At 35.7% G+C, this 15,049-nt stretch overlaps 1 protein-coding gene across 16 annotated transcripts in view; it reads left to right on the forward strand.

The window, feature by feature from the left end:
- DLG1 (discs large MAGUK scaffold protein 1) overlaps positions 1–15,049 on the forward strand; it is a 262,589-nt gene that overhangs the window by 14,212 nt on the left and 233,328 nt on the right. For all 16 annotated transcript variants that reach the window (XM_070583431.1, XM_070583434.1, XM_070583435.1 and 13 more), the window contains exon 4: positions 5,806–5,972. In XM_070583431.1, coding sequence (XP_070439532.1) covers positions 5,806–5,972 — 167 coding nt within the window. The remainder of the gene's footprint in view (positions 1–5,805; positions 5,973–15,049) is intronic.

The following is a 15,049-nucleotide window of genomic DNA, read 5'->3' on the forward strand; positions in this document are numbered from 1 at the left end:
CTTTACGTAGTATGGACATTTTAACTCTGTTTATTCTTCCAATCCATGTACATGGAATGTCTTTCCATCTCTTTATGTCGTCATCAATTTCTTTCAGGAAAGTCTTGTAGTTTTCGTTGTACAGGTCTTTCACTTCCTTAGTTAAATTCACCCCAAGGTATTTTATTCTTTTTGTTGCCATTGTGAATAGTATTGTGTTCTTGAGTTCTTTTTCTGTTAGTTCATTATTAGAGTATAGAAATGCTACTGATTTATGTAAGTTGATTTTATTACCCTGCAACTTTACTGTAGTTGTTGATTATTTCTAATAGTTTTCCAGTGGATTCTTTGGGGTTTTCTATATATAAGATCATGTCGTCCGCACACAGCGAGAGTTTCACTTCTTCACTGCCTATTTGGATTCCTTTTATTCCTTTCTCTTGCCTAATTGCTCTGGCCAAAACCTCCAGTACTATGTTGAATAAGTGGTGATAGAGGGCATCCTTGTCTCGTTCCTGTTTTCAGGGGGATGGCGCTCAGTTTTTATGATGTTGGCTGCGGGTTTGTCATATACGGCCTTTGTTATGTTAAGGTAATTTCCTTCTATCCCCATTTTGTTCAGAGTTTTTATCGTAAGTGGCTGTTGGATCTTGTCAAATGCTTTCTCTGCATCTATTGAGATGATCACGTGGTTTTTATTCCTCAGTTTGTTGATGTGGTGTATCAAGTTGATTGAGTTGCGGATGTTGAACCATCCCTGTGCCCCTGGTATAAATCCCACTTGATTGTGATGTATGATCCTTTTGATGTATTGCTGAACTCGGGTTGCCAAAATTTTCTTAAGAATTTTTGCGTCTATGTTCATCAGCGATATTGGCCTGTAGTTCTCCTTTTTCTTGCTGTCCTTGTCAGGCTTTGGTATCAGAGTGATATTGGCCTTGTAGAATGTGTTAGGAAGTGTTCCATCCTTCATAATTTTTTGAAACAGCTTGAAAAGTATGGGTATTAAATCCTCTGTGAAAGTTTGGTAGAATTCCCCAGGAAAGCCATCTGGTCCTGGGGTTTTATTCTTTGGGATGCTTTTGATTGCTGTTTCAATCTCTTTCCTTGTGATAGACCTTGTGAATCTTGTGAACCTTGTGGTCTGTTCAGATTGTCTGTTTCTTCTTAACTCAGCTTTGGGAGGTTTTAAGAGTCTTAAGAATTTATCCATTTCCTCTAGGTTATCCATATTGTTGGCATATAGTTTTTCGTAGTATTCTCTTATAATCCGTTGTATTTCTCTGGAGTCTGTTGTTATTTCTCCTCTTTCATTTCTGATTTTGTTTATTTGAGCTTGCTTTCTTTTTTTCTTTGTAAGCCTGGCTAGGGGTTTTTCAATTTTATGTTCTCAAAGAACCAGCTCTGTTTCATTGATCTTTTCTACTGCCTTTTTTGTTTCAATAGCATTTATTTCTGCTCTGATTTTTATTATTTCTCTCCTTCTGCTGACTTTGGGCTTTGTTCTTCTTTCTCTAATTCAGTTAAGTGTAATTTGAGATTGCTTATTTGGGATTTTTCTTGTTTGTTAAGGTGTGCCTGTATTGCGATAAATTTCCCTCTTAATACAGCTTTTGCTGTATCCCATATGAGTTGGTATGGCATGTTAACTTTCTTTTAAGAATAACTTGGAGTTTCAGACTTTGGGCATGTTAAATAGATTTTTGGGAAAATAGGAGAGATTGAAATTATTCTAAGATTTACCATGTTTGTTTTTGTCTTCTATTTGACTTCTATTTGCATAGTAGCTTCTGTTTTACTTTATGTAGAAATCTTATGGAACTCAATGTTGTACTCCCCAGTTTAAACAAATCTAAAGAAAAAGTAGAAAGTAATATTTTGAATCCTAGAATGTTATTTTGTAGAAATGCTTATCTTGTCACAACGATAATTTAACCTTTTTTTTTTTTTGCTAACTCATTATAGTTATCATCAGTGATATAATTCTCTTCTCACATATAATGTAGATTATAAAGAACAAGGACTGCTGATAGCATGGGGAATATAAAATATAAGTACTTTGGACTCATAAGAAAAGCTCAATGTGTGTGTGCAATTTTTCCAGAGGGTTCCCTTTTTGATTAGGTGCATCTTTGAAAAATCTTTGCTGATAAACCTGAAGAAATTCTAACGAAGTAGTTTCTAAAGAAGTGTTATTATATTGCTCATCTCTGTAGTCTTGGGACACCCTAAAGATGAAGAAATGTGGTGGACAAACGACATAAAATGTATAAACTATGCCAAGTTAGTCAAGATGGGATATGGGTCAAGAGTAAAGATGTCTGTGTGTGTATATTATATGTATATATATTTTTAAGGAAAGTGATGATAACTGACAAACTGTCATATGAAAAACATTACTACACTGTACATGTGTTAACAGAAATATGTCAGTACTTTTGCATAATGTTTTAGTCAACCAAGTATGGTAACTAAGATATTTTTTAGTTGGGTGTTACCTGGCAGTATTGGTTATCCTGAGCTCAGTAAGCAACAAAGATATCTAAATAGCTAAAATAGATATTGTAAAACCCACATATTAAATCCCATGCACTTTACTCATTTAAGCTCTCCTAGACTCTGACTCAACTTGTTTTTTCATTGTGATAAAATATACATGACATAAAATAGACAGTTTTTAAGTGTACATTTTAGTGCTGGTCAGTACATTCACATTGTTGTGCAACCTGTCACCACTGTCCGTCTCCTGAACTTTGTCATGATCCCACACTGAAACTGTACCCATTAAACAGTGACTCCCAATTCCCTCCTTACTCCAGGCCCTGGGAGCAACTGTTCTTTCTGTCTCTATGAATTTGACTATTCTAGGTTCCTCATATAAGTGGAATCATGCAATATTTGTCTTTTTGTATTTGACTTATTTCACTTAGCATAATGCCTTCAAGATTCATCCGTCCATATTGTACAGTGATCAGAATTTCATTCCTTTCAAAGGCTGAATAATATTACACTGTATATATCACATTTTGCTTATTAACCATTTTTCTATTAATGAACATGTGGGGGGTTTTCACCTTTTGGATGTTGTGAATAGTGCTGCTATAAACATTGATATATGAATATCTGTTTGAGTCCCTGCATTCAGTTCTTTTGGGTATATACCCAGAAGTGGAATTGCTAGATCAAATAGTGATTCTGTGTTTTAATATTTTGAGGAACCACCATACTGTTTTCCACAGCAACTGCATCATTTTATATTTCAACCAGCAAAGCACAAGGTTTAATTACTCCACATCCTCAGCAACACTTGTTATTTTCTGGTTTGTTGATAATAACCATCCTAATGGGTGTTTACTCAGCTTATTTTGTTTTAAGCCTAATATAGTTAGAATAATATGGATATTTGGTTCTCTAGTGCATAGGAGCTCAGGTACAGCAGATTAGAAAGGACTGTTTGATAGATGAATATGAGACCTACTTGAGGCATTTCAATTGACAAGCAGGGTACAGCTTTTGAAGAACTCATGTAGGGATCACTTTACTCTTTGACTTTACTACATGAAATGAGTTAAATGATAAAATGTTACTCTGTTTGAATTATATTAGTCTATATATCTCTTGTCCTGTACAGTAACTACTAGCCATATGCAGCTGTTTAAATTAATTAAACCTAAATAAAATTATAAATTCAATTCCTCCGACACACTAATCACATTTTAAGTGCTCAATAGCCGTATGCATCTAGTGGCGATCATACTGGACAGTGCAGCTATGGAACATTCTTATCATTGCTGAAAGTTCTTTTGGACATCACTGGTCTAGATTTTTGTTAGAGATGTTATTGAAGGGTAATATAGCAGTGTTTCTATTACTTAATTATAGAATAAAAGATCACATTGAAATTTAAGATTTGCAACTTGACTTACAGTAATGGAAAATATAATAAAAATTTTATGTAGTGATGTGGTCAACTTATCGTAACCAATTAATCAGTACTCATTTAGTGCTCTTGGGAGCATAGTACTATACTGGGAGCTGTGGTATTTTTTGTCGTTGTAGGAGATTCTCTCTCTATATAGATCTATAAATTTGTGTCTCCTACATATATATCTCTCTTAGATATATAGAAATATATGTCCTACCATATAAATGTACATATATATGCTCACACACCTGTGTATCTTCTACCAAAAAAGTTCCCTCATATTTTCTAGAGAATCGTCCGTATTTAAATTTCCCTGATTGTTGTCACAGTGTGTTTTGTAGCTCATCCCCACCCCGCCACACACACACCAGTCAAGGCCCAGACACTGCAGTTGCTCGCTATGTCGTTTTTGTTTCCTTTATACAGAAAAATCCTTACTTTCAAACAGTTTCTTTTCCCTTTCAGGATGTTGACTTTCCAAAGAAACTGGGCCAGTGGTCTTGTAGGATGTCCTCTTTTGGATCGGTTTCATTGTTTGCTTTTCTGGTATCATTTAACTTGTTCCTCTATCCCCTGTATTTCCTGTGAGGTAGAAGTTGATTCTAAATACTTGATTTAGATTCAGGTTAAACAGTTTTTGGTAAGAACACTTTGTAGCTGATGCTCTGAATTTGAGTTTTTGATATTTTTCTTGATGGTTATGTGAATAGTTTTATATAGTGATTCATGGTTTATAAAATGCACATATAATTTTCTCTAGTAATATTCTTAATGCCCTGTGAAGTAGGTTAATATTATCCTCACTGTGCAGACCTTAGTTTTTATTAGCTCTTTACTTAGAAAGTTCTACAGTTTACCAGTTACTAATACTGAAAAGGAAGTTTCTTGTCTACTGGTTTAGTACATTGTTTTTTAAAGGAGATACTAATCTTTTCATCATAGTGAGAAACAAGAAGTAAAATTTATTCTGTTAATGTTATTTACAGTTATTGTGTATGATTCTATACAAGATAGTGCTTACCATTGGTGTTAAATAATGATTTCCCCCTTTAAATACCAACTCAAAATTATATCAGTAGGTGAATAAAGAACTAACAGTGGTGAACTTAAACCTTATATAACTCCCACTCAGAGCTTCTGAGCAGCATGAATAACCAATGTTAATATATTAAGTTCATGTAACTCCAGCTGACAGCAAAGTAACTTGGTTTTCTAAAGTATCCTGTGTTTCTATAGGTGAGTTTATGGTTTGTTTGAGAGTTTTGTCATACCTTTAATTATTTCTAAAATAATATAAAATTCTTAATTTACTGTTTCCAAATATTTGAACTAGAGGATATCTAAAAATACTTCTAATTTGGTTTTATTTTAACTTAGTTTTTTGTTTTATTTTGGTTGGAAGGGCAGTTAAAACCACTTGGGTTTACATTCCCAGCCTGGATATTGGTGGTACAAAGATATAAAATATCAGTAATGACTCGTGTCTGCAGAATTCATGATAATGATATTAGCTACTGTCTGTTATGAGCCTATTATGTGCCATTGTGCACTTTGTATGTATTACAGTCAATCCTTGTAACAATTCACAAAGATAAAAGGCGAGTTGTTAGAGGTTGAACGTGCCTAAACGTGTAGCTAATTGGTGATGAGGAGGGATTTGAATTCGGCTCTTAGAAGGGTAAAACTCTTAGGACTTTTATGCTGTGCCCTGCAAGTTCTGATGTGACTGTGACACAATAAAATAAGCAAATATTCACTGTTTAAGTACATTATAAGATTGGACTTATTTTACTAATCTAGAGTAAAAATTTTGCTTTTGAGTTATGTTGTTTTATCAATGCACAGTTTAGTTAGACAATATAAATACTTTTCAATTTTTCTTTTCTTTTCATCACCTCTAGATATTCAAGAATTCTATGAAGTGACCTTATTGGATAATCCAAAATGTATAGATCGTTCAAAGCAGTCTGAACCAATACAGCCTGTGAATACTTGGGAGATCTGCAGCCTTCCAAGCACTACTGTGACTTCAGAAACACTGCCAAGCAGCCTTAGCCCTAGTGTAGAGGTAAGATAAAATTCTTCCTTGAGCTGGTTTTCAGTGATAAGTTTAGTGGGGCTACTAAGTTTTTTCATTTTGTTAAAATGGATATTTCGTGAAAATATCATTTATAATGGAATACAGAAGATGGAATTAAAAATATTTTTGAAAAGAGAAGCTCAGAATCTCTGATGCCCCTGTCTTAACATATCGTGAATGGCTTGAAGTCTGAAATACTTGCTTTAGACTGTTAAAAAGTACTTTGCGTGATAGACCTCAGTGAGGCTCCCTCTGTGTGACAATTAGATGGAAACTGTACTTTGAAGAGATGGTTTTACTCTGGTATTTTTTTCTAAGATATAGAATATAGTTTTGTGGTTTGGGGCAGTTTAGTTGATACATTTATCCCAAGGATTCTCTGTTTATTGTCTTCAAGGATTGTATTATTAAAACTCACTAGAGACTGACTAATAAATTTTAAGATCAGCATTGGTTTCTGTGTAGTTAAGTTTGTCTATTTCTTTGAGTTTTCATAACTATTTTTTAGTAGTGTTCTTTTTTTTGTTGTGATGTACTGTTTCTGGAGGAGTTAGATATGATGTAACAGAGGTATGAAGCATTTTGTAATGAGGATTCTCTCTGAGAAACATTAGTCATTTGAAGGTGGTTGTCTGACTAAACTTGATTCTGGTCCCTTCCAGTTAGTACTAGAAAAGTGCCTAGAAAATTGCATCAGTGAAAAGTAGTGGTGGGCAGCAATCACACAGCCCTTTGATAATAAAGTAGACAGTTTCTCAGTTTTCTTTTTTAAATGAAGTAACTTAGAATTATAGAACTTTAGAGCAGGAAGAATCAGAGAACATCGAATCCCTTTCCTTCATAAAGATGAGGAAACTGAGATCCAAAAGAAAATGAACGATTTGACCCAGTTTATTCAGCTAGTTTGGCAAGTCTGCCTTTGCATTTCAGACCTTTTAATACCCAGTTCACAGTGCTGATGGCTAATCCTGGTATGTAGTTACATGTTTCTCTCTGCTTAGAGAGTCTAGCGTTGTATTGTCTCTGTGTCCTTATTTCCTCTTTTATTTTTTTTCATCACTTCCTCTTGGATAGTTTCAATTTTCATTCCTTTTAGTTGACATTTACATTTATGATAGTCCATTTCAAATATATTTTTAAGATATTAATCAATAATACAGTTTCTATTTCATGCTTATTGTGGTCCTAGGTTAAAAATTTTACTTATGTAAGAAACATGCTAAATTTTAAGAGAATTAACTTGTTAATTAATTACTAATTTTTTTCTATTTTCTGATTTATGATTCTCAACTATCATTATAAAGCATGGAGTTATTATAGTCAATTCTTATAGTCAATTTGCTTGTTTTTATAGGAGATTGTTTAGATCATGGCTGGCTCAGTGTAACCAGTAAAAGTAAACGTTTATTAAGGTTAAATAAGTGGACAGTTCTGCAAGCTGAAAGTTAATTTCCATGTATATTTCAGTCAGAAAGATCAACAGTGCATTGACTTCCATCAAGAATGGTATAGGAAACATGTCAATGTTTATAAAATTATGAGGTACTGTTACCTAGAATGCTGTGAGCAGTGCTGATTTCTGCATCTCCTAAAAGGTAGTCTTACAGACTTGATAAAGTTACCTAAAATGAATAGGAGAATAAGAACTTTTAGACTGTAAATGTCAGATCTTATTAGTTAGGGAAATGGATGAGAAGAGAATATGATTGCAAAATGTTGCGTAAGGCCTGGCACGTGGAAAATACTCTAGTAATGTTTAAATCTGTACCCATTCGTGAATGGACTTAGTAAGGGGGAACATAGGGATGTGTCCATCAAGTCCTAGATCTTTAAAAAGAGGGAAAAATATGTGTGTCAACTTGAGTGAGCTAAGGTCAGTTAAAGGGGAGTACCATTTTACAGAGAGGACAGAATACCTTGACAAATGTTGTCTGAAAATGTAAATACTGTTGGAACACATTGATGGATGATAATGACTTTTAAAAGAAGAAAGCCTGGAATATTTGGAGGTTTAATTTCTATTTTCTTGAAGCGCAGTAAGAGAAGGAACGTATATTACCCTATTACCCATTGATTTATGTTCCTTTGGACAGAAAGCTTGGCTAAGTGGCCTTTGACTTGATCTCGTTTCAGTTCCTCCTTAAGACTCTTAGGGGCATAATCCTTAGGACTGAAAAGAGACTTAAATCATTTAATTCACCTTGTTTTATAGTTAAAGAGAATCCACTGACCCAAATTAAAACAAAAGCACAAAGTTTTTATTGGACTATAAATTGAAAGAAATCTGAAAATCATGAAAATATTTTGGACAAAATGTATGTTATTATTACTCTTGTGCACTAATTCTTGGGTAAAAGAGTAAGATAGTCTTTTTCTGACAAAATTGTATACAGCATGATCTTTCACTTCACGTTCACTCTTGCAGGGCTATCATAAAGAGGGTTAATTTTTCAAAAAGTATTTGAGATTAATTTCTGCCAGGGCTTGCCTCTCTTATTTTCTTAAAGTGAAAGTCTTTGTCTTGTGACGCATCCATCCACTTTTCTTTGTTGTCCGTTTTTTTTACGTTTGGTAACTGGTCTAACTCTTGCCAGATCCTCACTTGTCAATTAATTTGTAGCCTTGTAACTTTGTTTCTTCTGTTTCTTCTGATGTAGTAAAATAAAAATCAATACCATTTATTTTTTAAGTGGCATGATTAGTATCCCATTTTCTAATGACTTTTTTTGGTTTTGGTATGTTTGTCGTTTACTTTGAACATATGCCTAGTGAGATGTTTGGAGTAATTTTTGCTTAATATTAATGATTGCTTCTGTGTGATGGGAATTTTTTTACTACCTTTTTCTATTACATTTTAAAAATAATGAGCATATGTTATTTTTGTAAAAACAAATCTATTCTAAAATGAGTGAATTACTTTTAGAGGTGGTAAGGAAGAGTATTTGAAAGGAAGCAAGATGCAAGAGTAGGAGGACTTGCCTGATTTAATGAGTAATTCCAACAGAAAAGGATGCACTATCTTGTCTTAGTCCTTTCGGGTTGCTGTGATGGAATACCATAGACTGGGTGACTTATAAACAACAGAAATTTATTTCTCACAGTTCTAGAGGCAGGGTAGTCCAAGACTAGGTCACTGGTAGATTCAGTGTCTAGTGAGAGCCCACTTCTGGGTTCATAGGTGGTCATCTTCATGCTGTGTCCTCACATTGAGAAGGGGTGAGGGAGCTCTCTGGGAACTCTTTTATAAGGGCACTGATCCAATTCATGAGGCTCCACCCTCATGACCTAATAGCCTCCGAAAGGCCCCACCTCCTGCTACCATCACATTGGGGATTGGAATTTCGACATAGGAAGTTTGGGGGGATACAAACATTCAGTCTATTGCAGTCCTATTCCTGACAATACAATATATTTTGAGTGGATCAAAGATTCAAAGATTAAAAAAAACAAAACCTTAAAAATAAACTTTTTAATGATTTTTGGATAGGGAAAGCTTTTCTAAGTATGACAACAAACAAAACCCAGAAAAATCAAAAGGAAAGGTTAAGAATGCTGACTTTGTAGAATTTCTTTGTGGGCTTTGCAAATTTTGGTTTTCTGAACTTTGATTATAGAACTTCTGTATCTTGAAAGGTACCATAAACAAATGAGAAATGATACACTGGGAAAAAAATTTGTCACATGAAAAAGGACTAATTTCCAACCCTCTCAACTCAAGAAACCTCTTATAGATTGGTAAGAAAAAAAGCCAACATACAGTAGGAAAGTGACCAAAGGATGCAAATGGGCAGTTCAGAGAAAAAGAAATACAAATGAACCAATAAACCTATGAAGAGTCACTTGACCTCGCTTTAAAAAATTCAAATTAAGTTAACAGAAAATTTTGAACTAATTTGATTGTCAAAGATTAATTAAATGTAAGGAAACAGAAACTCATACTGTTGGTAGGAGAGTATAGTGATGCAACCTTTTTTTTTTTTAATGAGTTCATAATAGTTTACATTGATGTGAGATTTCAGTTGTATGTTATTTCTTGTCTGTCGCCACATAAGTGCTCCCTTTCACCCCCTGTGCCCACTCCCCCACTCCCCTTCCCCTGGTAACCACTGAACTGTTTTCTTTGTCCGTGTGTTTGTTCATATTCCATGCATGAGTGAAATCATCTGGTGTTTGTCTTTCTTGGTCTGGCTTATTTCGTTTAGCATAATTCCCTCCAGGTCCTTCCATGTTACTGCAAATGGGATGAATTTGTCTTTTTTTCTGGCTGAGTAGTGTTCCATTGTATATATATATACACCACATTTTCTTTATCCAGTCATCAGCCGAAGGGCACCTGAGCCAACATCTGTTGCCAATCTTCTTTTTCTTTTTTTTCTTCTTCTCCTCAAAGCCAGTGCATAGTTGTATATTTTAGTTGTAGGTCCCTCTGATTGTGCTGTCTGGGATGCCACTTCAGCATGGCCTGATGAGCGGTGCCATGTTCGGACCCAGGATCCGAACTGACGAAATCCTGAGCCACCAAAATGGAGTGCACAAACTAAACCACTCAGCCGCAGGGCCTGCCCTCCATTGTATCTTAATTAAAAAACTTATGCCAGTACCCATTGTGCCTTTCCTATTTACTACCTGCTCCCTCTTCTTCAAAGAACCATCCTGATTTCTAACACCATAGATTAATAATAGAGTCATATAGTTTGTACTCTCTTATGTCTAGATTCTTTTTTCTTATGTTTGTGAATTTCATCCATGAATTGAAGCTTTTTCATTCTTATTCCTGTAGAATATTCGATTATGTGATACACCACAGTGTATTCGTCCCTTCTGTTGATGGGCATTTGACTTGTTTCCAGTTTTGGGTTAGCGCTGCTTTGAACAGACTTTTACAGTTGTTTCTGCCATAGCACAACATATACATTCTTTTTAACCCCTCCTTTTTGGGAAGGGGGGAGGAGTGAGGAAGGTTGGCCCTGAGCTAACATCTGTTGCCAATCTTCCTCTTTTATTTATTTTTTTCTCCCCAAAGTCCCAGTGTGTAGTTGTATATCCTAGTTGTAAGTCATTCTAATTCTTCTATGTGGGATGCTGCCATAGCATGGCTTGATGGGCGGTGCATAGGTCCACACCCAGGATCCAAACCAGTGAAACCCTGGGCCCCCAAAGTGGAGTGTGTGAAGTTAACCACTGCATCACTGGGCTGTCCCCAACATGTATGTTCTTAAGAATCACCACGCTGTGCAAAGTTGTGCAATAAAAACCACAGGGCTTAAGAAGAAAATGGAGTTAGTGACTCAAAACTTAGTTAGTGACATATATTTAAAAAAAGATAAGAGGGCCAGCCCAGTTGTGCAGCAGTTAGTTGGACACATTCTGCTTTGGCGGCCCAGAGTTCACCGGTTTGGATCCTGGGTGCGCACATGGCACCGCTTGGCAAGTCATGCTGTGGTTGGCGTCCCACATATAAAGTAGAGGAAGATGGGCATGGATGTCAGCTCAGGGCCAGTCTTTCTCAGCAAAAAGAGGAGGATTGGCAGCAGTTAGCTCAGGGCTAATCTTCCTCAAAAAAAAAAAAAGATAAGAGCTTAATAAAAATGGCACAGTTTCACACGTTAAATGGTGAAGAAATACATAAATACTACAATAAATATGACATTTTACCTTGAAAAATATCTTGTTTGCTTTGGGAATGTGTGTCTGGGTTGTAGCTTGTGCGTTATTGTTAAGTGCTGGCCGGGGGAGTTAATCTGAAATTGGATGGAAAGTTGTAGCACCAGATGTGAATGAGTGTGCTTTATAACACTTAATGAACTGAAGTCTGAAATGTGTACATTTTCTGTATTCCTATGTAGCTCATTTCATCTGGGTGCAATTTTCTGCCCTTACCTAGTGTTTCTCATGGAGAGGATCAAGCATAAGCAAACATGAAATTTGCATTATGTTCTGATTATTCCCTAAAATATTAATTATGTTGACACAAATTTGCATTTTCAAAATGATGTTATGGCAGAACTGAGTGTGTGTGTTTTTTCATGCATTTGTGTGTGCATTTCTGGTCTGTATATACCCAGTTGTGAAAATGATAATGATATGTGCATATGTTTAATTGTAGAACATAATGACAATAGTTTTGCAAAGCGATTATGCCTGTTTTATAATTACCACCAGTATGTGCAAGTTTCACTTGCTTCACATATTTGCCAATGCTTATTATTGTCAGTCATTAATAATTTTAACCATTCCAGTAGGTGTGCAGTGGTACTTCATATTGTTCTATTTGCATTTTCTCTATCATTAACAAGATTAACAATTAACAAGTACGTTTTCATATGTTTATTGTTCATTTTGTTATCTTTTCTGAAGTGTCTATTTTTTTATCTTTTATCTTACTGATTTGTAGGGGTCTCTATCTGGATATGATTTCTTTGTCAGATGTATGTGTAATAAGTATTTTCTCTCTCTCTCAGGCATTCTTTTCCTAATTATATCTTTTACTGATCAAGATTTCTTAAATTTAATATAGTCCAATTTCTCGTTAATGCTCTTTGTGCCTACTGAAGTATTTTCCAACCCCAAGGTCATAAAGATATTCTACTATATTATTTGTCAGAAACTTTTATTTTGCTTTTCACTTTTACGTCTATAATCCATACTGCAATTTGCAAAATTTCACATGAATCAGCATTTCAGTCTCTTTTCTTTTTTTTTTTTTTTTTAAAGATTTTATTTTTTTCCTTTTTCTCCCCAAAGCCCCCTGGTACATAGTTGTATATTCTTTGTTGTGGGTCCTTCTAGTTGTGGCATGTGGGACGCTGCCTCAGCGTGGTTTGATGAGCAGTGCCATGTCCGCGCCCAGGATTCGAACCAACGAAACACTGGGCCGCCTGCAGCGGAGCGCGCGAACTTAACCACTCGGCCACGGGGCCAGCCCCAGTTTGTCTCTTTTCTTGCCACTCTAGTCTAAACCACCCTTACTTTTTGTCTAGATTATTGTAGTAGTCCCTTGAATTGGCCTGTCAGCATTCACACTTGCCCCTCTTGAATTTATGACTGCTTTGCTCAAAGATTACCTTTTAAAACTGCACATCATGTCATTACCCTTCACTGGCTTTTGATTCCTCTCAGAGTGAAGTGGGAAATCCCTAATAAGACTCAGAAATCCTAAGTTACTTCACCACTGCCTGTTTGTTCATTCATTCTTTAGAACTCTTTTCTCCTTTGGCCACTGGTTCCTCTTAGCTCAGAGTCCCCACATAATTTTCCTCTGCATAGAAGGTTCTCCCTTCTTTTGCCAGCTGCTTCTCATTTTTAGCTTTTCATTTTATTTTATTTTTTTGTTGAGGAAGATTCACCCTGAGCAAACATCTGTGACCATCTTCCTCTATTTTTTAGTACCTGGGCTGCCAGCACAGCATGGCCGCCAACAGAGTGGTATAGGTCTGCGCCTGAGAACTGAACCTGGGCCGCCAAAGCAGAGTACACTGAACTTAGCCACTCGACTACCAGGGCTGGCCCTAGCTTTTCATTTTAGATGTCAGTTCAACCATTCACTCATTTATTCAGCAAATATTGAACACCGTTATGTATCATGCATTGAACAAGTGCATTAACAAAACAAAGATCCCTGTTCTCATGGAGCTTACATTCTAGTGGGAAAGCAGGTAATAAACACTAATTTAATAAATTATCTAGTATGTTAGAAGGTTATAAGTGATATGGGAGGAAAAAAGAGCAGATTAAAGGAGTTAGAAATACCAGATTGGGGAGGTACTTGACAATTTTAAATAGGGTGTTCGCTATAGGCCTCGTTGAGAAGGTGTTATTTGTACACAGAGTTAGAAGGTGATACAGCTATTTGGAGGAGTGACCAGTGCAAAGACTCTAAGACTCTATGTGAGAAATAGCAAGAGGGCCGGTATGGCTAGAACAGTTGAGTAAGGGAGAGAGTAGTGGGAGATGAGATCAGAGGGTAAGGCAGGTGCAGATCATGTGAAGCTTTTGCAGGGTTTTGGAGCAGGAGTGACATTATTTACCCTAAACTTTAAAGGAATCAGTCAGGCTGTTTTGTTGAAAATATGCTGTAGTAAGAGTGGAAGCAGGACACCTGTTAGGAGTCTGTTTCAGTGATCCAGTTAAGGATGGATGTGGGCTTGAACCAAAGTGGTGATAACAGAGGTGCTAAGTGGCTGGATTATGGATATTTTGACTGTAGAGCGCAAGGGTATGAGGGCAGATTGGAAAGGGGTTCGTGAGAGTAAGACAGACAGAAATCACTGAGACAGTCAATGGTCATTACAGGATCACTTCCTGATAGAAGCCTTCCTTTACCGCTCAGATTGTTGGAGCCTCTATTATAGCACTTTCTGCCTCTTCTTGATAATATTCATCACTGTTGTTAATTAAATGCTCAAAGGTACATTGTTTTGTGTGCATTTTTGTCACTTTTTAGACTGTAAGTCCCTGAGGTTAGGGACTGTCTTATTTACTGAAATCGGTGTGGTCTTTGCACATAGCGGTTGTTTAGTAAATTTTTTTTGAATGAAGTGAGAACTGTGCTTCTTTCCATATTGTAATTAAGTAATAGGCTAAGGGTGATTATATTTTTTTCTAACTTTTTGTCATAAAAAATTTCCAAGTACAGTAAAATTGAAAAAATAATACAACAAACATCCAGACAGAGTCAACAGTTACTAACATTTTGTCATATTTGGTTTTTTTGTTTATGGTTTTTTGGAAAACTGCTTGAAAATCAGTTGCAGACATCATGCACTTAAACTATAAAAACTTCAGCACACATCTTCTGTGAGTAAGAATAGTCATTCTCCTGTATAACCTTAGTACTATTATCACACCTGAGAAAGTTAACAATAATTAATTTTCTCTTCAATCCATATTTATAACTGTCCCCAATCTATCTTTTAGGACTTTTTGTTTTTTTTTAAAAAAATCAGAATCCTGATAAGGTTCGTATATTGTGTTAGATTATTAGTCTCTGTTTTTATCTGAGTTTCCCTGATAGCAGAACGTGAGGCGGAGGGCTTTCATGCTATTACTTTATTTAGGGAATTCAA

The sequence above is a fragment of the Equus przewalskii genome, chromosome 18 (assembly GCF_037783145.1).
Source record: "Equus przewalskii isolate Varuska chromosome 18, EquPr2, whole genome shotgun sequence".
NCBI lineage: Eukaryota > Metazoa > Chordata > Mammalia > Perissodactyla > Equidae > Equus > Equus przewalskii.